Below are 25736 nucleotides of genomic sequence, written 5' to 3'. Positions count from 1 at the left end.
TGGTTTACATATCAGAGAACATGAGCTGTGAACAGACAGAGGTAGTGAACTTTACATAGAGCCTGGTCTATGTCTGTAGTCCATGCGTTCCCTGTGTGGCCTGCTTCCCTGCGACTTCCTGTTGGAGAGGAATCTAGGGAAGTTTTCTGTCCGGTCCGCGTGAGGTGCACAGGACCTTTGAGTGTCTTCATATTTAACAAAGTTGAAACTTGAATACCATAGATTCGTCTTTGTCTTCTTGACAGGTAGGTGGTGTGTTATGAGGAGTCTGCATATACTTCTAGACATAACATGCATTCTATCTATCTCTATATCCATCTATTGATTCTACTTATCGACTTCTGTGCCTACTTGATATTATACGTGTATGCCTTGTAATGTTAGCTCATAGTTGTAATAACTGCTTAACAAGTTGTAATAACTGCTTAACAAGTTGTAATAACTGCTTAACAAGTTGTAATAACTGCTTAAAACGTTGTAATAACTACTTACAATGTCAGCTTTTATAACGGTAGTACATAAAGTATTAGCAATACATGGCAGCCTCTATCAAAGGGATATGGTAGGGCATTATGAGGACCTTCCACTGTTTAGTGCAACTCAACTGTATTCTGAAATGGCCATAATAGAGGTCGATTGGTATGTTAATGTATTGTCAGATGGAGCATAGCATTTCTCTGGGATGAAAAGGACACACTTTAATGGGCAACAATGCACAGTGAGATGGTAGTCAGTGTTCATTAAAAACACAGTGGGATGGTAGTCAGTGTTCATTAAAAACACAGTGAGATGGTAGTCAGTGTTCATTAAAAACACAGTGGGATGGTAGTCAGTGTTCATTAAAAACACAGTGAGATGGTAGTCAGTGTTCATTAAAAACACAGTGAGATGGTAGTCAGTGTTCATTAAAAACACAGTGAGATGGTAGTCAGTGTTCATTAAAAACACAGTGAGATGGTAGTCAGTGTTCATTAAAAACACAGTGGGATGGTAGTCAGTGTTCATTAAAAACACAGTGAGATGGTAGTCAGTGTTCATTAAAAACACAGTGAGATGGTAGTCAGTGTTCATTAAAAACACAGTGGGATGGTAGTCAGTGTTCATTAAAAACACAGTGAGATGGTAGTCAGTGTTCATTAAAAACACAGTGAGATGGTAGTCAGTGTTCATTAAAAACACAGTGAGATGGTAGTCAGTGTTCATTAAAAACACAGTGAGATGGTAGTCAGTGTTCATTAAAAACACAGTGAGATGGTAGTCAGTGTTCATTAAAAACACAGTGAGATGGTAGTCAGTGTTCATTAAAAACACAGTGGGATGGTAGTCAGTGTTCATTAAAAACACAGTGAGATGGTAGTCAGTGTTCATTAAAAACACAGTGAGATGGTAGTCAGTGTTCATTAAAAACACAGTGAGATGGTAGTCAGTGTTCATTAAAAACACAGTGAGATGGTAGTCAGTGTTCATTAAAAACACAGTGGGATGGTAGTCAGTGTTCATTAAAAACACAGTGAGATGGTAGTCAGTGTTCATTAAAAACACAGTGAGATGGTAGTCAGTGTTCATTAAAAACACAGTGAGATGGTAGTCAGTGTTCTTTAAAATCACAGATGCTAAATGTGCTGGTTGAAAAGAAGATTTAACTTCAGTCACAAGCTGAAACTATTCATTAGAGAGCAGTAGGTACAAACAGTTATTTTTTTCCACTTCCTAGACATAGACAAATACATCAAATGAAAAACCTGCATATAAATACATTTGTTGAAAGATTTTGTTGCGAAGCTCCCCAACAATCAAAGTAATACAAAGAGACAGTGTTGCATTAAAGCCCAGCGAGGCTATGCGTTTGAACTTCCGCCTTTTCTCTTTATAGATGTATGGTACAGAGCCAAAGTAATGGCCCTATTATATCATATGAGTGCCCTCAGGCCCCCTGTTCAGCCATTTGAGTCTTTAGGTATACGTCCCAAATGACACCATATTCCCTCTATAGTGCACTACCTTTGATGGTCCCTGGTCAAAAGTAGTGCACTATAAAGGGAATAGGGTGCCATTTCTGACCCCAGTATAGGTCTGCATGCACCGTACCCCCAGACAAAGGGTTATAATGAGGTTACAATGAGGATCTGCTATAGTGACAGCAAAGTGTTGGCCAATACTCTCATCTTCTGACACACATGACATGGTTAATCAATGGTTTGCTCTTAACGGCTTTCAGCTGGCAAAATCGGGTACTCGTTTTTATATTCCAGGTTATGTAATTGCAGCTTGAGGCGTTTTTTTAGGATTCATGAGGGGACTTTTAAGAAAGGGCTGCTCTTCTATAGGATTTATGAGGGGACTTTTTAGAAAGGGCTGCTCAAACTCAGAGGAAGCCCCGTGCCAAAACAAACTGGCCTGCTGAAAGACTTCAGGCTTCACAATGGATTTGCCTCCTGAATGCTAAAATGAGCCCCTATCCAAATATATACAGCAAGAACGTCAATAGTAACCATGGTGTTAACTCAACTGGCTTGATCCCCCCCCTTGAGTTGTAGCTTTGATGAGACATGTCCCTATCTCCACCCGTACTATAATAAAGAAAATGCATTTCCTCAGGTTTGTCTGTGTTCTGTATCAAACCGTATAGTGTGTGCCGCACTATACACACACGCACACAAAGTTACACACCCACACAGTTACACACATACATACACTGTCAAACACACACACACACACAACCACACAACCACACACACACACACACACACACACACACACACACACACACACACACACACACACACACACACACACACACACACACACACACACACACACACACACACACACACACTATAAACCATGTTCTCCCCTCCCCCAGTCCTTGCTGGCAGGATGATGGGTCATGTGTTGTCGTTCGGCCGCTCCCTGGTGAGGAGGAAGGTGGTGGATCTCAACAGTCTGGAGGACTCCAAGCTGTGCCGCTGCCTGGGTACCGTGGACCTCATCGCTCTGGGCGTGGGCAGCACCCTGGGGGCCGGGGTCTATGTTCTGGCTGGAGAGGTGGCCAAGGGAAACTCAGGCCCCAGCATTGTGGTCTCCTTCCTCATCGCTGCCCTGGCCTCTGTCATGGCGGGCCTCTGCTATGCTGAGTTTGGAGCCCGTGTGCCCAAGACTGGCTCAGCCTACCTGTACAGCTATGTAACAGTTGGAGAGCTGTGGGCCTTCATCACTGGCTGGAACCTCATCCTCTCCTATGTGATAGGCGAGTTTGTTATAGCGGTCTAAATACACTATACTGCCCGCATGAACTTTTATTTTGAAGTAACAGATACTATGCTGAGTTCGACTGCTAACGGAACATAAAGGTAGAACATTTCTACTCTATATTCCCCTCTCACAGGCACCTCCAGTGTGGCCAGGGCTTGGAGCGGGACATTTGATGAGCTGATTGGAGGACACATTGAGACGTTCTGCAAGACCTACTTCAGCATGAACTCTCCAGGCCTGGCTCAGTACCCAGACTTCTTTGCAGTCTGTCTCATTCTACTTCTGTCAGGTAAAGAACTGTAGCAACTGTGGCTAACCGAGCTCCTGTTTAGAACTCTACCAGTGCGTCCCAAATGGCACCCTATTCTCTTTGTAGTGCACTACTTTAGGGCCATAGGGCCCTGGTCAAATGTAGTGCACTATATAGGGAATAGGGTGCCATTTGTGACGCACCCTACATCTGATCCACTGACTGTCAGAACTTTATATCAACAGAAATTGGAATGGGTATTTTTTCCATATCAATGGGCACTCGTATAAGCAGCAATTTTTTGGTCCACATTTTCAGTGTAATAAGGAATGGTAGAACGTTGTTTGGTGAGTGGTAGTACTCACATGGTGGAGAGGCCCTCTTTCCCTGAATGTCTGCCTTGTGTCGGTGTCAGAGCTACCCAGGCAGTGCTCCTCTCTGTTCAGGAGAACTGACCAGCCCTCTGTAGCTACTGTTACACATTACACAGAAGCTTGACATGGCTAGAGAGTTCACCACTTTCAGAGGGACACTGTGTGTAGATGTCAACAAGACTTTTCTGTGAAACAATCAGAAACTGTTAAAAGTCATCATGTGTTTTAACTGCTGCTGAGCCAAAAATTCTCAAATGCAGTGATTGGATTACTCCGGCAAACCTCCATAGCGATGCAATGTTTGCTGTTCTAAAGGTCTTAGATACTGGGAGTAGTGGTGTTAGTTTCCTAGGGTTAGGATATGATAATAATAGACCTTTTGGTTTGGATCACCTGCCAAAATGACCAGAAATGTAACACTAAAAACATCATCTCAGATCATAGTTGGTAGGTATTTAACAAGATGTAAGATAAATATTTCACCTTTACTCAATACATGGGCTGGAGGTGTGTAACATTCTTCACATATCATGGACACTCATGTCTCAAACCCAGGGTTGGGTAGGTTACTTTCTAAATGCAATCCGTTACAGTTACATGTCCAAAATTGTAATCAGTAACGTTACTTTTGGATTACCCAAACTCAGTAATGTAATGTGATTACTTTCATTTACTTTTGGATTACTTTCCCCTTAAGAGGCATTAGAAGAAGACAAAAATTATCCATCAAACACATTTGGTGTGTCGTCACAGTGGTCTCTGATCTGTGGTCAGACTCGCTCAGGTGGAACAAACTTAAACTTGTCAATGTATTTTTTCGCAAACATCCTTGCTGAATTTAAAAGTAATCAAAGAAGTGGTAATCTAGTTTTCAAAAGTATTTGTGATCTGATTACAATATTTTAGCTGGTGACGTAACTGATTACAGTTACAGGTTTTTTGTAATCGATTACATGTAGCTGATTACATGTAATAATTTACTCCCCAACCCTGCACATGACACTGTGTATTTATTTAGTAAGTTGAGTCCCTGATACGGAGTATGTTGGACTCTATATTCTTCTTTGTTGTTTCCTCCCTCAGGCCTCCTGTCGTTTGGAGTGAAGGAGTCAGCCTGGGTGAACAAGGTCTTCACTGCTGTCAATGTGCTCTATGTTCCTTGTTGTTTCCTCCCTCAGGCCTGCTGTCGTTTGGAGTGAAGGAGTCAGCCTGGGTGAACAAGGTCTTCACTGCTGTCAATGTGCTCTATGTTCCTTGTTGTTTCCTCCCTCAGGCCTCCTGTCGTTTGGAGTGAAGGAGTCAGCCTGGGTGAACAAGGTCTTCACTGCTGTCAATGTGCTCTATGTTCCTTGTTGTTTCCTCCCTCAGGCCTCCTGTCGTTTGGAGTGAAGGAGTCAGCCTGGGTGAACAAGGTCTTCACTGCTGTCAATGTGCTCTATGTTCCTTGTTGTTTCCTCCCTCAGGCCTCCTGTCGTTTGGAGTGAAGGAGTCAGCCTGGGTGAACAAGGTCTTCACTGCTGTCAATGTGCTCTATGTTCCTTGTTGTTTCCTCCCTCAGGCCTCCTGTCGTTTGGAGTGAAGGAGTCAGCCTGGGTGAACAAGGTCTTCACTGCTGTCAATGTGCTCTATGTTCCTTGTTGTTTCCTCCCTCAGGCCTGCTGTCGTTTGGAGTGAAGGAGTCAGCCTGGGTGAACAAGGTCTTCACTGCTGTCAATGTGCTCTATGTTCCTTGTTGTTTCCTCCCTCAGGCCTGCTGTCGTTTGGAGTGAAGGAGTCAGCCTGGGTGAACAAGGTCTTCACTGCTGTCAACGTGCTCTATGTTCCTTGTTGTTTCCTCCCTCAGGCCTCCTGTCGTTTGGAGTGAAGGAGTCAGCCTGGGTGAACAAGGTCTTCACTGCTGTCAACGTGCTCTATGTTCCTTGTTGTTTCCTCCCTCAGGCCTGCTGTCGTTTGGAGTGAAGGAGTCAGCCTGGGTGAACAAGGTCTTCACTGCTGTCAACGTGCTCTATGTTCCTTGTTGTTTCCTCCCTCAGGCCTCCTGTCGTTTGGAGTGAAGGAGTCAGCCTGGGTGAACAAGGTCTTCACTGCTGTCAATGTGCTGGTGCTCTTGTTTGTCATCGTCTCCGGCTTTGTGAAGGGAGACCCACTCAACTGGAAAATCTCTGAAGAAACTCTCATCAATGTCACCATTGTTAAACGGTAAGGATTGGAGGTGACCTGGCTATTGTGAGGACACTGAGTGTTTCACAAGATTTCTTATCGATGTGGCCTGTTTGGCTGCAGACCCTGGCACATGTATACCAGAGTCAGCATAGGTTCATGAGTCCAATTCATGCTCTTATGACTCAAAATCTCTCCTACTTTCCTGTCTCCTCTTCACTGTCCTATCTCAATAAATACAATATGTATGTACAGTACCTTCAGTATTCACACCCCTTCACTTTTCCACATTTTGTTGTGTTACAAAGTGGGATTAAAATGAATTTAATTGTAATTTTGTGTCAACGATCTACAAAATGGAAGACAAAACTCTAACATTTGTATAACAAAAAATAGGAAGAATAAAACACTAATATATATTGATTAGATAAGTATTCAACACCCTGAGCCAATACATGTTAGAATCACCTTTGGCAGTGATTACAGGCTGATTCTTTCTGGGTAAGTCTCTAAGAGCTTTCCACACCTGGATTGTGCAACTTTTGCCCATTATTCTTTTCCAAAATTATTCAAGCTCTGTCAAATTGGTTGTTGATCATTGCTAGACAACCATTTTCAGGTTATGCCATAGATTTTCAAGCAGATTTAAATCCGAACTGTAACTCGGCCACTCAGGAACATTCACTGTCTTCTTGGTAAGCAACTCCAGTGTAGATTTGGCATTGTGTTTTAGGTTATTGTCCTGCTGAAAGGTGAATTCATCTCCCAGTGTCTGGTGGAAAGCAGACTGAACCAGGTTTTTCTCTAGGATGTTCCTGTGCTTAGCTCCATTCCATTTATTTTTTATCTTTAAAAACTCCCCAGTCCTTAAAGATTACCCATAACATGATACTGCTACCACTATGCTTGAAAATATGGAGAGTGGCACTCAGTAATGTGTTGTATTGGGTTTGCCCCTAACATAACACTTTGTATTCAGTATTATTCAGTATTAAATTATTTAAATATTTTTCTATTTAACCCTTATTTTACTAGGTAAGTTGACTGAGAACACATTCTCATTTACAGCAACGACCTGGGGAATAGTTACAGGGGAGAGGAGGGGATAAGTATGAGGCAATTGGAAGCTGGGGATGATTAGGTGACCATGATGGCATGAGTGCCAGATTCGGAATTTAGCCAGGACAGGGTTAACAGCCTTACTCTTACGATAAGTGCCATGGGATCTTTAGTGACCACAGAGAGTCAAGACACCTGTTTAACGTCCCATCCAAAAGACAGCACCCTACACAGGGCAGTGTCCCCAATCACTGCCCTGGGGCATTGAGATATTTTTTTAGACCAGAGGAAAGAGTGCCTCCTACTGGCCCACCAAAACCACTTCCAGCAGAATCTGGTCTCCCACCCAGGGACAGACCAGGACCAACCCTGCTTAACTTCAGTGGGATACTTTAGTGCCTTGTTGCAAAAAGGATGTATGTTTTGGAATTTTTATATTCTGTACAGGCTTCCTTCTTTTCACTCTGTCATTTAGGTTAGTATTGTGGAGTAACTACAATGTTGTTGATGCATCCTCAGTTTTCTCCTATTACAGCCATTAAACTCTGTAACTATTTTAAAGTCACTATTGGCCTCATGGTGAGATCCCTGAGCGGTTTCCTTCCTCTCTGAGAACTGAGTTAGGAAGGACTCCTTTATCTTTGTAGTGACTGGGTGTATTGATACACCATCCTAAGTGTAATTAATAACTTCACCTTTCTCAAAGGGACATTCAATGTCTGCTTTTTTAAATTAGATTTTTACTCATCTACCAATAGGTGCCCTTTCCCTAGTCTTTGTGGTTGAATCTGTTTGAAATTCACTGCTTGACTGGGGGACCTTACAGATAAGTGGATGTATGGGGAACAAAGATGAGGTAGTCATTCAAACATCATGTTAAACACTATTATTGCACACAGAGTCCATGCAAGATATTATGCGACTTGTTCAGCACATGTTTACCCCTGAACTTGTTTAGGCTTGCCATAACAAAGGGGTTGAATACTTATTGACGAGACATTTCAGATTTTGTAAACATTTTGAAAATATAATTCCACTGACATTATGAGGTGTTGTGTGTAAGCCAGAAACAAAAAATCTCAATTTAATAAATTTTTTATTCTGACTGTAACAACAACATGTGGAAAAAGTCCAGGGGTGTGAATACTTTCTGTAGGCACGCATCCTTTTATGCATGATAATAATCTATACTTGAATATGCTTACAATCAATCACCATATGTCCCACTACTAATATTATGAACACTGAAATGTGGCAGTAACGTTTCAGTATGCCCCTCTGTTTACCCCCCTTATGTATTCCAGGAACCTGTCTGTGACTGCTAATGTGACCAGTGATTATGGTGCAGGGGGGTTCATGCCATTTGGCTTCAGTGGGACCCTGGCTGGAGCTGCCACCTGCTTCTATGCCTTTGTCGGATTTGACTGCATTGCAACAACAGGTGTGTCTTTTAAGACAATACCCATCATCAATGTAGATCATTCCATCTCAAAACATGCACTATCATGGATCAACAAGGTACATGGGTGCAGAGTCAAATAATCCCAGAGGTCAACCTAAACCACTGGGGGATCTGAATCTGAATTTGACCTGTATCTGTGTATGTGTGTGTACACCAGGTGAGGAGGTAAGGAACCCTCAAAAAGCCATTCCCATCGGCATCGTGGTGTCTCTGACGGTGTGCTTTCTGGCGTACTTCGGTGTGTCTGCTGCCCTCACCCTCATGATGCCCTACTACCTACTGGATGAGAAGAGCCCCTTGCCCATGGCCTTTGAGTATGTGGGCTGGGGCCCAGCTAAATATCTGGTGGCTGTGGGGTCACTGTGTGCCCTGTCAACCAGGTAATGGACATTTCCTATGCATGCTTGAATGTGATGCTATTCACAGGATGCTTACTGTGTAGCTTTCCGTTAGGTCAAATATGATGAGACTCAATAAAGACAAAGTAATACATGGAATAACAGGTTTTTAATTGTTTTAGTGTTTTAACTAGATATCTTTGGGTTTCATTAGGGAAAAAATATTTTTAAAAGAGTTCAAACAAATCTATAACATTGAGCATTATTATCAAGACAATTAGCCTATCCAGCCCAAAATAATGTGAAATCTACAATGACTGTCTATGTGTTGGATTGATTCTCATTGCTAATTGTCCTACTTGCCAAGCTGCAGTCATATTGTTTTGAGAGAACTGCCTGTCTTGATGTGCTATATCTCTGGGTTGATGATATTGGCTGTTTGACTTGTTTCTGTCTTTCTTATAATTTGGTTCACTGAGTTCCTTCCTGGGTCCTGAGCTTCCCACTATAGAGCCTCATACTGTAACTCACACATCACATCAATACATCAATCTCTGACAACTCTACTTAAGTAATTATTGCGCAATACAGTGCATTCAGAAAGTATTCAGACCACTTCCCTTTTTCCACATTTTGTTACGTTACAGCCTTATTCTACTTTTTTTTTCTTTTTTTAAATGTTCTCATCAATCTACACACAATACCACAGGTTTCCTCCAGATGAGATGCTTGGCATTCAGGCCAAAGAGTTTAATCTTGATTTTATCAGACCAGAGAATCTTGTTTCTCATGGTCTGAGAGTCTTTAGGTGCCTTTTGGCAAACTCCTAGCGGGCTGTCATGTGCCTTTTACTGAGGAGTGGATTCCGTCTGGCCACTCTCCCGTAAAGGCCTGATTGGTGGAGTGCTGCAGAGATGGTTGTCCTTCTGGAAGGTTCTCCCATCTTCACAGAGGAACTCTAGAGCTCTGCCAGAGTGACTTTCAGTTTAACCGGGAGGCCAGCTCTAGGAAGAGTCGTGGTGGTTATAAACTTCTTCCATTTAAGAATGATGGAGGCCACTGTGTTCTTGGGGCTCTTCAATGCTGCAAACATTTTTTAGTGCCCTTCCCCAGATGTGTGCCACAACACAATCCTTTCTCGGAGCTCTACGGACAATTCCTTCGACCTCAGGGCTTGGTTTTGGCTCTGACATCCACTGTCAACTGTGGGACCTTATAAAGACAGGTGTGTGCCTTTCCAAATCATGTCCAATCAATAGAATTTACCACAGGTGTTCTCCAATCAAGTTGTAGGAACATCTCAAGGATGATCAATGGAAACAGGATGCACCTGAGATCAATTTTGAGTCTCATAGCAAAGGGTCTGAAAACTTATGTAAATAAGGTGTCTCTGATTTTTATTTTTAATACACTTGCAAAAATTTCTACAAACCTGTTTTCACTTTGACATTATGGGGTATTGTGTGTAGATGGATGAGGGGAAAAAACTATTTCATCCATTTTAGAATAAGGCTGTAATGTAACAACATGTGGAAAAAGTCAAGGGGTCTGAATACTTTCCGAATGCACTGTATAGTACTTGACAAAAACAGAATCATTTCAAACATTGATTGATTACATTGGGATACGATCACAGATGCCTCTCTATTTATGCATGGGAATAATTGGGAACAGATTTTCTCTCTTTTTTTCTGATTTCCTGGTGATTTTATAGTCTTATGTCCAACAATAACTTTTATTGTTTTTGCTCTGAAAACTTGGGGGTGGGGGGGCAAATAAAATAACCTGCCGGCCGTCCTATTGGGGAACCCTGATATACATGTTGGCATTAAGCGTATTGCCTATTAATATATCAATAACTCTCCTCTCCTCTGGGTCTTCTGGGTCCTCTGGGTCTTCCTTCAGGCCTTTTAAATGCTGCAAAATAACACCTGAGCAATGTCCTATTTGCAATAACCTTCAGAGAGCTTCAGGAAAGGTGATATAGTGGGGATGCTGTCAGCAACAGTTGGAAGAATGGGGCCATAAGACAAGAAATACACTGTCTCTGATTATGCTCTTTAGCTTTGGTGAAATGACTTTCCTGTGTGTACAGTGAGTGTGTGGGTGTGTATTGTGTAAGTGTCAGTGTGTGTTGGGGGCTTCTGACTAATGTGTTGGTCCTTGTGCATGTCTCTGCTGTTCCATGCAGTCTGCTGGGTTCCATTTTCCCTATGCCACGTGTAATCTATGCTATGGCAGAGGATGGGGTGCTTTTCAAAGCCTTAGCCCGAATCAATCCTAAGACGAAGACCCCGCTTATTGCCACAATGAGCTCCGGTGTAGTTGCAGGTGAGAGCTGGGGAAAGTGCTTTGACATCACTGCTGCTGAAACTGTATCCACCAATCAACTGTGAAAGGAAATTATGCAGATAAAATCATCCAAAAGGAGAGTAACAAGTCCGGTGACTTTGTCAATATTCACCAAAATGTCCCCGAACCCATGTTTTCATTAATTATGATTGGTCGAAACATCTGTTGAAGCTTCTATTCTATTTGGTCAGAGTTTTGTGGGCTTGGTACAGACTTAGACTTTCACAGTTGTGCAGGTGTCCATTCTTTCTCAAAGTGTCTTGTGTTTGAACCCTGACCCCTCTCTCTCCTTAGCCTGTTGGGCTCCATGTTCCCTCTGCCCCGCATTCTCTTTGCCATGGCACGAGATGGCTTACTGTTCAAATTTCTTTCCCAAGTGAGTAAGCGCCAGTCGCCTGTGGCTGCCACCATGGCGGCGGGCACTACCGCGGGTAAGCTCCTGAGGAGGCCTTGTGTGGCATCTCGTCTGCTGTGGTTACGTTGTGTCATCGTTGGGTCAATATTGTGCATCTGATTCTGCACTGGTGATGAATGCATGCCAATGATGTGCTGCTGGTGGTGGAAGCATGATGGAAAAATCCCTTTCACATCAATCAAACTCTCTTGATGGACTTGCCCCATCCATTCAGTTAGGCATAGAAGTAGGCCTAATTGTCAGTAGAGCTGGGGTACACAGCTCCAGTCCTCTACGCTTTTGAAGCCTTCTGTTGCTCCTAACTAATCAACTCATTTATCAGAGAAGCCACACAGTGGGTTACCCAACCAGGCCTATCAATCTCTGATCAGAAGACAGACAAAATCCAACCCTAGAGGACCAGAATAGTGCTGTAACCCTGCAGTCAGCAGACCTATAGAGGACCGGAGTCGTGCTGTAACCCTGCAGTCAGCAGACCTATAGAGGACCAGAATAGTGCTGTAACCCTGCAGTCAGCAGACCTATAGAGGACCAGAATAGTGCTGTAACCCTGCAGTCAGCAGACCTATAGAGGACCGGAGTCGTGCTGTAACCCTGCAGTCAGCAGACCTATAGAGGACCAGAATAGTGCTGTAACCCTGCAGTCAGCAGACCTATAGAGGACCAGAATAGTGCTGTAACCCTGCAGTCAGCAGACCTATAGAGGACCAGAATAGTGCTGTAACCCTGCAGTCAGCAGACCTATAGAGGACCAGAATAGTGCTGTAACCCTGCAGTCAGCAGACCTATAGAGGACCAGAATAGTGCTGTAACCCTGCAGTCAGCAGACCTATAGAGGACCAGAATAGTGCTGTAACCCTGCAGTCAGCAGACCTATAGAGGACCAGAATAGTGCTGTAACCCTGCAGTCAGCAGACCTATAGAGGACCAGAATAGTGCTGTAACCCTGCAGTCAGCAGACCTATAGAGGACCAGAATAGTGCTGTAACCCTGCAGTCAGCAGACCTATAGAGGACCAGAATAGTGCTGTAACCCTGCAGTCAGCAGACCTATAGAGGACCAAAGTCGTGCTGTAACCCTGCAGTCAGCAGACCTATAGAGGACCAGAATAATGCTGTAACCCTGCAGTCAGCAGACCTATAGAGGACCAGAGTCGTGCTGTAACCCTGCAGTCAGCAGACCTATAGAGGACCAGAATAGTTCTGTAACCCTGCAGTCAGCAGACCTATAGAGGACCAGAGTCGTGCTGTAACCCTGCATTCAGCAGACCTATAGAGGACCAGAATAGTGCTGTAACCCTGCATTCAGCAGACCTATAGAGGACCAGAATAGTGCTGTAACCCTGCAGTCAGCAGACCTATAGAGGACCAGAATAGTGCTGTAACCCTGCAGTCAGCAGACCTATAGAGGACCAGAATAGTGCTGTAACCCTGCAGTCAGCAGACCTATAGAGGACCAAAGTCGTGCTGTAACTCTGCAGTCAGCAGACCAATAGAGGACCAGAATAGTGCTGTAACCCTGCAGTCAGCAGACCTATAGAGGACCAGAGTCATGCTGTAACCCTGCAGTCAGCAGACCTATAGAGGACCAAAGTCGTGCTGTAGTCCTGCAGTCAGCAGACCTATAGAGGACCAGAATAGTGCTGTAGTCCTGCAGTCAGCAGACCTATAGAGGACCAGAATAGTGCTGTAGTCCTGCAGTCAGCAGACCTATAGAGGACCAAAGTCGTGCTGTAACCCTGCAGTCAGCAGACCTATAGAGGACCAAAGTCGTGCTGTAACCCTGCAGTCAGCAGACCTATAGAGGACCAAAGTCGTGCTGTAGCCCTGCAGTCAGCAGACCTATAGAGGACCAAAGTTGTGCTGTAACCCTGCAGTCAGCAGACCTATAGAGGACCAGAGTCGTGCTGTAACCCTGCAGTCAGCAGACCTATAGAGGACCAGAGTCGTGCTGTAACCCTGCAGTCAGCAGACCTATAGAGGACCAGAGTCGTGCTGTAACCCTGCAGTCAGCAGACCTATAGAGGACCAGAGTCGTGCTGTAACTCTGCAGTCAGCAGACCTATAGAGGACCAGAATAGTGCTGTAACCCTGCAGTCAGCAGACCTATAGAGGACCAGAGTCGTGCTGTAACTCTGCAGTCAGCAGACCTATAGAGGACCAAAGTCGTGCTGTAACCCTGCAGTCAGCAGACCTATAGAGGACCAAAATAGTGCTGTAACCCTGCAGTCAGCAGACCTATAGAGGACCAGAATAGTGCTGTAACCCTGCAGTCAGCAGACCTATAGAGGACCAGAATAGTGCTGTAACCCTGCAGTCAGCAGACCTATAGAGGACCAGAATAGTGCTGTAACCCTGCAGTCAGCAGACCTATAGTGGACCAAAGTCGTGCTGTAACCCTGCAGTCAGCAGACCTATAGAGGACCAGAATAGTGCTGTAACCCTGCAGTCAGCAGACCTATAGAGGACCAGAATAGTGCTGTAACCCTGCAGTCAGCAGACCTATAGAGGACCAGAATAGTGCTGTAACCCTGCAGTCAGCAGACCTATAGAGGACCAGAATAGTGCTGTAACCCTGCAGTCAGCAGACCTATAGAGGACCAAAGTCGTGCTGTAACTCTGCAGTCAGCAGACCTATAGAGGACCAGAATAGTGCTGTAACCCTGCAGTCAGCAGACCTATAGAGGACCAAAGTCGTGCTGTAACTCTGCAGTCAGCAGACCTATAGAGGACCAGAATAGTGCTGTAGCCCTGCAGTCAGCAGACCTATAGAGGACCAGAATAGTGCTGTAGCCCTGCAGTCAGCAGACCCATTTAATAGATGAAAGCTTCTCCAGGTTCAGTATAGTCCATGGGTGTGTGTCTCTACTCTGCTCACTGAGACAAGGGCTAAGTCTATAAGGTTATCAGGTTATCAGTCTATAAGGTTATCAGGCTATAAGTGTATCAGGTTATTAGGCTATAAGGTTAAGACATATAATGCTGTCTGCAGGGTTTCTCCCAGTGAGATAGCTGACTGCTGTCTGCAGGGTTTCTCCCAGTGAGATGGCTGACTGCCGTCTGCAGGGTTTCTCCCAGTGAGATGGCTGACTGCCGTCTGCAGGGTTTCTCCCAGTGAGATGGCTGACTGCTGTCTGCAGGGTTTCTCCCAGTGAGATGGCTGACTGCTGTCTGCAGGGTTTCTCCCAGTGAGATGGCTGACTGCCGTCTGCAGGGTTTCTCCCAGTGAGATGGCTGACTGCCGTCTGCAGGGTTTCTCCCAGTGAGATGGCTGACTGCCGTCTGCAGGGTTTCTCCCAGTGAGATGGCTGAATGCTGTCTGCAGGGTTGAGGGACTTTGATGCCAGCAGGTGTTTTTTCTATATTTATTATGAAATCTTTATTCATCCAGGAGGTGCCATATTTTACAAAGGGTGCTAAGGACATGTTAAGGTGGGAGTGGGGCTTGGGCCGGGCACAGAGAGCAGCTGGTACCAGCGGGTAGACCCAGTAGAATACACAGTGCCTGGTAGAGGGATGGTAGGGGTTGGGGTTTGTTGTGAGCAGCGTCTCCTGACATACCGCTGTTCTATGTTTGAACCATGCAGAGGTGATCAGTCCCTTACTGTGGTCAGGTGCTGAGATACAAGAGAGGGAGCTGAGCCAACTCCCCAGACTATCTCACACCAACTCCCCAGACTATCTCACACCAACTCCCCAGACTATCTCACACCAACTCCACAGACTATCTCACACCAACTCCCCAGAATACCTGACACCAACTCCCCAGACTACCTGACACCAACTCCCCAGACTATCTCACACCAACTCCCCAGACTATCTCACACCAACTCCCCAGACTATCTCACACCAACTCCCCAGACTACCTCACACCAACTCCCCAGACTACCTCACACCAACTCCCCAGACAACCTCACACCAACTCCCCAGACAACCTCACACCAACTCCCCAGACTATCTCACACCAACTCCCCAGACTATCTCACACCAACTCCCCAGACTATCTCACACCAACTCCCCAGACTATCTCACACCAACTCCCCAGACTACCTCACACCAACTCCCCAGACTATCTCACACCAACTCCCCAGACTACCTCACACCAACTCCCCAGACTATCTCACACCAACTCCCCAGACTATCTCACACCAACTCCCCAGACCACCTCACACCAACTCCCCAGACCATCTCACACCAACTCCCCAGACCATCTCACACCAACTCCCCAGACTATCTCACACCAACTCCCCAGACTAGGTTGCCGTTTGGGATCCAGTCTTAGTTTTCATTTGAACCCTGAGAGAGTTTTTGGTTGAAGGCACCTAAACACCTGTGTCTGTGACTGTCTGTAATAGCAATCATGGACTGTATGGTGCATCACCAAAACACTTTCTACTGCTGGTTGGGATAATAGATTAGAAACCTGCTTTATTAATGACTGTCTAATTCTCTGTAATATGCTGTATGAGGATGTAATGGTTGTGGTTGTGTTGTATTTTGGTTCATTGAACTCTTAATGTAATCATTATTAGTCATGAATAAGTATGAACAATGAACATTTGTATCTGACTTGTGTCTGTCTCGTCCACATTCCTCAGCGATCATGGCTTTCCTGTTTGACCTAAAAGCCTTAGTAGACATGATGTCTATTGGAACCCTCCTGGCCTACTCTCTTGTTGCTGCTTGTGTTCTCATTCTCAGGTGAGTGATGGTTGGACACATCCCCAGGGCTGTTGCAGCTATTAACCTAACTATTATGTTTAATTTCTATCTAATTAAAAACGGATGTTCTCCAGTGGCTTAGTTGGTGGGAGCATGGTGCTAGAAACACCAGCTTCGTGGGTGTGATTCCTACAAAGGCCAGATATACTAAATAGGTCATTCTTGAATTGCATTGGCATTAGCGTCTTTCGGCTTTGCAACCATAGTTGCACAGCTTTACAAATAGTTGCACATTATACATGTTTTTGTCTATATTGAACTGTTTATTAATTATGAAACACAATGCAAGTCATTCAAAACTTTACCTTAATGCATTGTTTAAAGTACTAAGGGCAAGCAAATTGGGTTGTCCCAGTAGTAATGAGTGTTTTGGGGATTTAAAGATTTCTATCTAACATTTTGAATGCTAGAAAATAAACAAAAGTATGTATTATATTGAATAGATCAATAAGAACAAAGGCTATTCAAATATATATATATATATTTTTTTTTTTACAAATATAATGTGTCTCTTAGTTTAATGTCATTGTTGTTACCACCTTGAAAATCACTCATTACAAAGATATAAACAGACATTGATCATTCTCTCCAGTGGCACATTGCTATCAGTGGAAGGGTCTATATTAAAGAAAATGATTAGCTAATCAAACACTTTCAGTATGTCATACATTTTAGGATTCCACTGATATTTTGGTGTCTAAATAAAAAGTGTAATTGGTGTTACTCAATTTAAATGAAGGACAATCACATTGTAAGCAACATGATTAACCATATCACTTTAGTCAATTATTTTAAAAAGGTGATTTTAGCATATGTGGTCTCTATTTAAGAAAATCCTCAAATACCTAAAATGTGTAATTGGTGTTACCGTCACTGGTGTTACTACTCTAACTGGTGGCACAATGTTATCATAATGGTAAAAATGATTTAAAGTCATTATGCTGCCATATTAGTGGATTTAGAATGGGAAGATGTACCCAAATACATTTAAATAAACATCTAGAATAATGAACATCTTTTTTTCTCTCAAAATGCCATGCCCAAATCCCATTGAAATTCAAGAACGACTTGAATATGTGTGGTAACTGAAAGTCACTTCCGATAAAAGCATCTGCTAATGCTAAATAACTATATTATTATCAACCCACCCTAAGACCTATAGCGAGGCAGCTTGATTCAGTGGGGTGAAGGAACTTGATACAATTGACACAGCCGCAGTGTAGGTAGCCGTGCTTGTGGGGAAAATAAAGCAAATATCATTACCCTGTTAGAGTAATATGCAGCTTGTGTTATTGAATCAGAGCTATGATGTAATCGGTCTGAATGCTTCCTTTGTGTGGAAGTCGTGAAATGACTTCTTGAGTTCACGCTGCTGTTTACTCAACCTTTCGTTGCATGCGAATCGAGATTCTAGAAACACACCATCCTGTTTAGAGTTGTAGGCTGTGAAGTTAAGATGAATATCTTCCAGGGAAATAACCCTTTGACTCCAAACAGAAACAGAACAGCGTGTTTCTTGGTCAACATAGTCTAAATTTCTTATTTCGGAAAAACATCCAAATTATGACAAAGCCAGATGAATCTTGTATGTTTAGAAAGTTTGAGTAAATATCAGCATGTACTCAGGAAGCAATGCACTCAAGTATCTGTCAGATGTTGACTAGGGGCCCACCATGCGACACAGGGAGAAGAGGACAAAACAATGCCCACCTGTATGAACATAATGTGTTTCACTATGGAACGCCGTTTGGGTCTTTGCATATCAAAAAAGATACACGTCAAATAACACTATTTGAAGCATTAAATACGTTTTATTTTGACACGTCAAATAACACAGTTCTATTATAAAATGTATGTGTTCTGAATTTGCACGTACAAGCCAAGCTCCACTACTGTCTGTAGCACTGTCAAAGCTCTACAAAAAAATCTGCAAACAAGCAAACACCGGCCACGAACGATGTGTTTACACTACCGTGTTAATAATACAGCATCATTTGTTCGACCGCAACTTCTAGGGTAGCTAGCTAGCTTTAGCTACTGTTAAAGTTGCGACAGTTCGTTTCTGGTATCAGAACAAAATAGTCAGCACATAGTAACTTATGATTTAGCTATACTTTAATTAATGCAAACACGTGTGTGGTAAATGGGTGGTTCGTATATACGGTCTCTCTGTGACACCTCGCAGGGCAGACAGAAGAAGAGAGCGTCACATTCTATTCTCTCTTATATACTCTGACAGTGATAGTTCCTGCTCAATGCTGGCCTGTCAGAGGGAGGAGGAGCGTGGTTTAAACTTGCTCCTCCTATCGTCGGCGTGCAGGCTGGTCCCAGCGCCGTGACGCACTTCCTGTCCCCGGGTGTCGTTCTTCCTGTCTTCAGCAGTTGATTTATCCACCGTTCATATACTTATTATTGTAGCATAGCTTCCCCAGTATATTATATAAGTTATGCAAACAAATAGCCAGTTCAACCCTAACACTACTTAACCCTGTTGCCCAAAGCTATCGTTATTAGCAGCCAGCTAGCTTCATCTGGCTAGTGAAGCTCGACCGGACCGGGTTATGTGTTGTGAACCTAGCCACAATAAGGATTAGGCACAACAGTGGAATTTGCGGGTTGCCTTCAACATAAAAGTACTATTTGAAAGTGAGGCAGAAGGTTACAATTGGTGGAATCAAGCCATATTTAGACTAGATAATGTTAAACAAGGTTGGAATGTGAAGCAATGAAATGGGGTATCAGTCTACTTGGTGACTACCACAGAACACAACTGTGAAGAGTTTATACAAATATTAGCGTTGTAGCTCTTATCGCATGACTGTGTGAAAACACCTCCCCAGTCAGCCCATTGTGTGTATTGACATTCATATTGCACTGTACAGCTTTACCTAAGGAGTGGGGATCAATGAAATGGGGTATCACTCAATACCCAAGATATTTTTTCCCAACGTCCTCCTCAGAGTTATCAGACTCCAAAACACCCACGTTGTATTGTTTTTCCTCTGGAATAGTGTTCAATACACATAGACAATACATGGGGCTCAATTCACAGTTGTTTCAGAGTCCTGCAATAAGAGCTACGATGCTAATGTTCTCTGGGTGTCGCTGAGCAGACTGATACCCCATGTCATTGATCCACAATCTATAGGTAAGGCTGTACAGTGAAATAAGTATGTCCCCAATGCAATTATAAAGTTTGATACATCCAGTGTGATTTCAACAGATTTTTGTCAAATTAACAAATTATTGTCTTTTGTTGATTTGATATAACAACATTCCAACCTCGTTTAGCATGATCTATTCAATTATGGCATAATTCTACTATTTGTATTCATTTGCAATCAATGACATACTTTATTTTGAAGGCAAAGTCCACTATTGTGGCTAGCTTCCCATAGATGGGTCCGACCACCATTAATCAAATAAGAACTGGTTTGTGAAGTGGAAACGTTTAGCAGCAACAACCGCTCAGTCGCTAAGTGGTAAGCCACAAAACAGGACCACCGAGTGCTGAAGCGTGTTGTGCTTAAAAAACGTCTGTCCTCGGTTGCAACACCCACTGCCAAGTTCCAAACTGCCTCTGAAAGCAACTTCAGCACAAGAACTGTTCGTCGGGAGCTTCATGAAATGGGTTTCCATGGCTGAGCAGCAGCACACAAGCCTAAGATCACCATTCGCAATGGCAAGCGTCGGCTGGAGTGGTGTAAAGCTCGCAGCCATTGCACTCTGGAGCAGTGGAAACGTGTTCTCTGAAGTGTTGAATCACGCTTCACCATCTGGCAGTCCGATGGACGAATCTGGGTTTGGCGGATGCCAGGAGAACGCTACCTGACCGAATGCATAGTGCCAACTGCAATGTTTGGTGGAGGAGGAATAATGGTCTAGGGCTGTTTTTCATGGTTCTGGCTAGGCCCTTTAGTTCCGGGAATCTTAATGCTACAGCATACAATGACATTCTAGACGATTCTGTACTTCCAACTTTGTGGCAACAGTTTGGGAAAGGCCCTTTCCTGTTTCAGCATGACAGTGCCCCTGTGCACAAAGCGAGGTCCATACAGAAATGGTTTGTCGAGATTGGTGTTGAAGAACTTGACTGGCCTGCACAGAGCCCTGACCTCAACTCCATCAAATACCTTTGGGATGAACTGGATGCCGACTGCGAGCCAGGCCTAATTGCCCAACATCATTGCCCGACCTCACTAATGCTCGTGGCTGAATGGAAGCAAGTCCCTGCAGCAATGTTCCAACATCTAGTGGAAAGCCTTCCCAGAAGAGCGGAGACTGTTATAGCAGCAAAGGGGGGACCAACTCCATATTAATGCCCATGATTTTGGAATTAGGTGTTCGACAAACAGGTGTACAAATACTTTTCGGGATATAGTGTATTCATAACTAACCCAAGATAGTTAATCTTTGACGTTTACAGTGGGAGAAAAGGAGTCATAGTGGGCAGAACAAGCAAAGAGGTGGGCAGAACAAGCAAGGAGGTGGGCAGAGCCAAGCAACGAGCTAGCGAGATCCTATTAGCGCGTTATAGCATGTATTTGCATATTTCCATTATAGAACGCCTCCACTGTGAACTGTGCGTGTGCACAAACTCAATTTGGCCTAGCGCTCGGTGGCAGGTAGCCTGGCAGGTAGGAGTTTTGGGCCAGTAACCGAAAGGTTGCTGGATCGAATCCCCAAGCTGACAAGATAAAAAACAGTTGTTCTGCCCCTGAGCAAAGCACTGTTATGTGGATGTTGATTAAAGCAGCCCTTGGCACCTCTCTGATTCAGAGGGGTTAGGTTAAATGCAGAAGGCACATTTCAGTGGAATGCATTCAGGTGTACAACTGACTAGGTATCCCCCTTTCCTCCTTCTAAACAATGCCATTTTTTTTACTTTGGCAAAGTGTCAAGTCTATAAAACTTAGTGCACTGTGGTTGTAACAGATTGTAGTTTTGGGAACAGAAAAATGTTTTGAGATCAGCTGTTTCATCGATGAGAAAATTACCAGAATATCGGGCCAGTTTCACTTGGTTCCATCCTAATCCACTACCCGCAACTGGACTTCCTCTCACTACCATAAATGGTGGTGAGAAAACATTCTAAATGAATGCTTCAGCTTTATAGCCCCGGTGACGTGTCTGGGTTTCCCCTTCTGTCTGTGGACATACTCCTGTGTCATTGAGAATCAGGGCTACCGCTCAATGCAAGCCATTTCGATCTATGGTGTCCACAGATCAATTTCTAAGTGAAAATCTCAGTTGGGACCGGTACCAGAACCACGCAGGTCCCCTAAACAGGACTTTACATCTAAGAGATTTAATAGCAAACCCACCAAATACAATGCCAAACCACTAATGTTCCTGTCTTTTGGTTGTGAAACTAAATAAGACAAAATAAGTGTCTGTCGTGTCTTTCAGGTACCAGCCGGACCTGCTCTATGGAAAGCCGGGCTGTAACAGGGAGAAGGATTGCCTGACATCACCGGAAGGGGAGTCGGAGCTGACGGAGTCTGAGTCCCACATCAACATGCTGAAGGAAGGAAGTTCCACCCTGCAGACAGTGCTCAAACCTCCACTGGTACCCACCGAACAATCCTCCTCTGTGGTCAACATGGCAGTCTGCCTCTTAGGTATGCATTGCATCGCTGATCTATTCTTAAACTCCATGATGGCCATTTGAAATGTTCACAATGTTACAATGTTGTTTGTATCTGATGTTGTCTCACCAGTGATGGACAACTCATTGCCTTAGATAATTATTTAAGTCTGTGTATTGTCTGTCCACAGTGTTAGTGGTGTGTGTGATCAGTGCTCTGACCACCTACCATGGATATGCCATCATTCGCATGGAGACCTGGATCCTGTGTTGTCTGGCCCTGTCCCTGGTGGTCTTCATTGGCTGTGTGGTTCTCATCTGTCAACAGCCTCAAACCAGCAGGAAGGTCTCCTTCATGGTACCTATACAGATGACTATATTTTTAGGCAGAATCAGCCTACTGCACCATGACCCCTCAGTTTTCAAAAAATGATGTACAATGATTTCATACCATGTCAGTTTCAGGCTCTCAGGTTGCAGTTGGAGGATACAATAAACTGTGTTACTGATGGTTAGACTCTCTGTTGTCTATTCATACAGGTTCCACTCATCCCATTTCTTCCCATCCTGAGTATATTTGTCAATGTTTACCTCATGGTCCAGCTGAGTGGAGACACCTGGATACGCTTCTCCATATGGATGGCTGTGGGTAGGTGCCGCCCTCCAACATCTCTGAAGCCTCAAACACATTGAGGTGAATCTATCTAGATGTCCACCTGCTGGCTCGTCCCAGGCCTGCAGATGGGCAACCCTTTTGTAACCAGGCCTTCTCGGTCTCCCTGTCTTCCTCCCTCCAGGTTTCCTCATCTACTTTGGCTACGGAATGTGGCACAGTGTGGAGCGCCAGCGCAGGCTCCAGGACTCCCTCAGCACCAGTGCCAAGCAGGAGAAGAAGAACAAGGGTCCAGAGAAGACCAGCCAGTGTTAAAGAAAGATCAGGGATCCACACAGACTCTAGAAGGTCACCTGGTGGCCCACAGCCCCAGCCAAGACACAGACACACTACAAGCACACAGCAGCTATCCCTAAATACACTACAGATGTAGGATCTTAATTTGATCAGTCTTTTGTTGCTGAGGATTTTCCTGAACCACAGGAAATGCAGATGAGCTTCTTGATTTACATAAATTCCCTGAAATCCCACACTAACACACGGTTATATTAACAGTATTGCACTTTTCATGTAGCCTACTTTTGGCCAGCTAATAAACTAACCACCGATCAAGCAACATTATGGACTAAACGTTCAAATCCTGTTGTTGCAGGATTATTTTGCTGTGGCAATACTGGTCAAATTAAGATCCTACATCTGTTTATACAGCTACATGCCATTTGTGCCTCAGTCACATGCCATTCTCCCAGTGGAGCTGCAGTATACTGTATCAATGGTCATGTGACTTGGAGCAGTGAGGTGGGCTCATTATGATGTCCGTCTCCATGACGATGTGACCAAGTAGGAAAGGCTGATTGGTCAGAAAGGTGTGAAGGCATCTCCAACAGTCTACAAGAAGAGACAGAAGACAGGAAATGACAGGTTTTGCATTTCCTATTACAATTAGGGTCATGGACTAACTAGGGAAAGGCTTTGTATTTGGTTTTGGCCTAACATTCTATGTCTTTTTCTGTAAAGTCACTGTGTATCCTAAGTCAGCTTATACAGGAAGTTTGCTGTTGGAATCTATTGTCTTAGTGTAGAAACTCTAAAACTAACTCTATCCAGGGTTAATGACACACTAAACCATTAATTCGCTTCTAAATAGTGGCCACATTCTGAATGTACATTCTGTACAAACGTAAACAGACATACTAACATACACACACAGAGTATTCATTTCATTCTTGGCATATATATGCACATGCATCATGTTATGTGTGCATATCAATTTATTACAATCACAAATGTGATTTAACTGTTGGTGAATGGTATTTCTGAAATGTTTATCTGTTGAATGGTATTCCTGAAATGTTCATCTGACGTGTGTTTTCCATAATGGTACTAATGATTTTGTGTGTGCACTATTTGACTTTTTGTCTTAATGTTCTTGCAACAGGAGTTGTTGGTGTTCTAATCGAACACAACTTTAACTAGTCTTTATAAATGTTCTATTCTGATTACTTGGATGTGTTGCCTTCATAATCGTTTTTACAATCGTGTTGTGAAGATTGTATGAAATCGAAGTGGAGTGAATAAGAGAATTGCTTGTTCAGTGTTTGATATCACATTCCATAGAAAGACCGTTTTTGCATTGCTGTATTTTTTGTGTGCAAGTGTTACATATCTTCTTAAGTCCTTTGGGAGATTTTTTGTCTGTTATTGCTAGACGGTGGACTGGACTGTCTTGAAATTTGCCATTTCTTGACAAAATGTGCTGTACAGGCCACCTAGAGTCGCCCTTCTCATTTGTTGCTAGTCCCTTCTTTTTCTGAATAGTTTCTTAGCATCACATACAATATGTACGGTACATGTTTTGCAGGGTAATATCCCAGGGAAAGTGACAGTTAATGACATTATTCAGCAGATTCAAGTTAAACTGGTCTTTCAATGTTTAAATGTTCCATGCTTTTTTGCATTAATATTCTACTCCAAGTCGGAGCTTGATCAGTATTTAAAGGTTCTCCTCCCCTCCCCTCTCCTCCTCTCGTTTTGTGTCCAAAAAGTTTATTATGTCTACTTTGTAACTCTACCTTGGTTTCACAACCAATTTATGGGGTTTGATATGGATGAGCAGTGAGAGAGATATTGCTTTTTAACATTCTTTTCTTGGAGCAGCAGAGGCAAAAATCATGTAACTTTTTCCAAATTCCCAGGTTTTCCAGAAATGCCTGTTGGAAGATTCCTAGAATCAGGGGGGAATAAGCAGGAAATCCTCCAACTAGGATTTCTGAAATACCTAGGAGTTTTGAGGAAGTTACCAGATTTTTACAACCCTAGTTAGTGAAGTATTTTAGGGTGTTCAGTTGCGGTTAATTCACTGATAGAGCTCTTAGACCTGTGGTATGATGATGATCTCAGAGTTCCACCTCAACCTCCGGTATTGAGACCTGTGGTATGATGATGATCTCAGAGTTCCACCTCAACCTCCGGTATTGAGAAATCCTGAACAATCTTAGTTTAGATGATTTTGATGTACATTTTCATTTGATCTTCTTGAAAGATAAGTGGCTGAGGTTATACTATATCATGTCATGATAATTTACTGCAAAAACATTATTTTTTTACATTTGATTTGACTTGATCGATTTAAGTTGAGTTAGGTTAATTAAACGTGGAACAAAAGAGCAGAGCACATTATGTCCCCGAGGGCCTAGATCAGGCTGCAGACATATGTAGCTGGTGTTGTAGCTTATAAAAATATCAACAGAATGATCCTCTGTAAATGTACCCATTATGTAGTGACATAGGTTTCCATTGTTTCTACTAACTGTACTATTGTCAATAAATGTATTTTTTAATAAGATCAGTTTATGCAAGAGTGTATTCTGTGAGTGTTCTGCACATTGTCAGACATTGCAGTAACCCAGTGAGGGGAGGATATAGAACTGCTTGTCTGTCTGTTGTAAATGGTTGATATTAATAATTGGTAATAAAAACCTACTTGGTTTAGAATTTGGGTCTGGACATCCAGGTTTATCTGTGGTTCTCTCAATAAAACCCAAATAGGGTTGGTTGTGTGTGTACCTCAATAAATCTCTTTTTATAAACTGTAAATAAGTGTTCGCCCCAGACCACCAGAGGGCATCAGAGCATGCATCTTCACAGAGAGAG

At 43.4% G+C, this 25736-nt stretch overlaps 1 protein-coding gene across 1 annotated transcript; it reads left to right on the top strand.

Moving 5' to 3' along the window:
- Positions 1 to 25577, top strand: slc7a2 (solute carrier family 7 member 2). The gene is made up of 12 exons (XM_029771625.1): positions 1 to 245; positions 2864 to 3247; positions 3386 to 3541; positions 5910 to 6075; positions 8400 to 8536; positions 8715 to 8937; positions 11542 to 11678; positions 16260 to 16362; positions 21793 to 22004; positions 22162 to 22328; positions 22511 to 22619; positions 22768 to 25577. The coding sequence occupies exons 2-12, from the start codon at positions 2878 to 2880 to the stop codon at positions 22896 to 22898; spliced, it is 1911 nt and encodes a 636-aa protein (XP_029627485.1). The 5' UTR covers positions 1 to 245; positions 2864 to 2877; the 3' UTR covers positions 22899 to 25577.
- Positions 25578 to 25736: the final 159 nt, after the last annotated feature.

This window comes from Salmo trutta, chromosome 13 (genome assembly GCF_901001165.1).
Source record: "Salmo trutta chromosome 13, fSalTru1.1, whole genome shotgun sequence".
Classification (NCBI taxonomy): Eukaryota; Metazoa; Chordata; class Actinopteri; order Salmoniformes; family Salmonidae; genus Salmo; species Salmo trutta.
Note: the sequence above shows the minus strand (reverse complement) of the source record. Positions and strands in the feature narration are given on the sequence as shown.

Bases quoted from the DNA above. Each gene is read 5' to 3' on its own strand.
- slc7a2 (XM_029771625.1), top strand. From the start codon at position 2,878: ATGATGGGTCATGTGTTGTCGTTCGGCCGCTCCCTGGTGAGGAGGAAG. The intron at 22,329-22,510 runs GTACCTATACAG...CTATTCATACAG, and splicing joins GCAGGAAGGTCTCCTTCATG to GTTCCACTCATCCCATTTCT. The intron at 22,620-22,767 runs GTAGGTGCCGCC...TCCTCCCTCCAG, and splicing joins CTCCATATGGATGGCTGTGG to GTTTCCTCATCTACTTTGGC.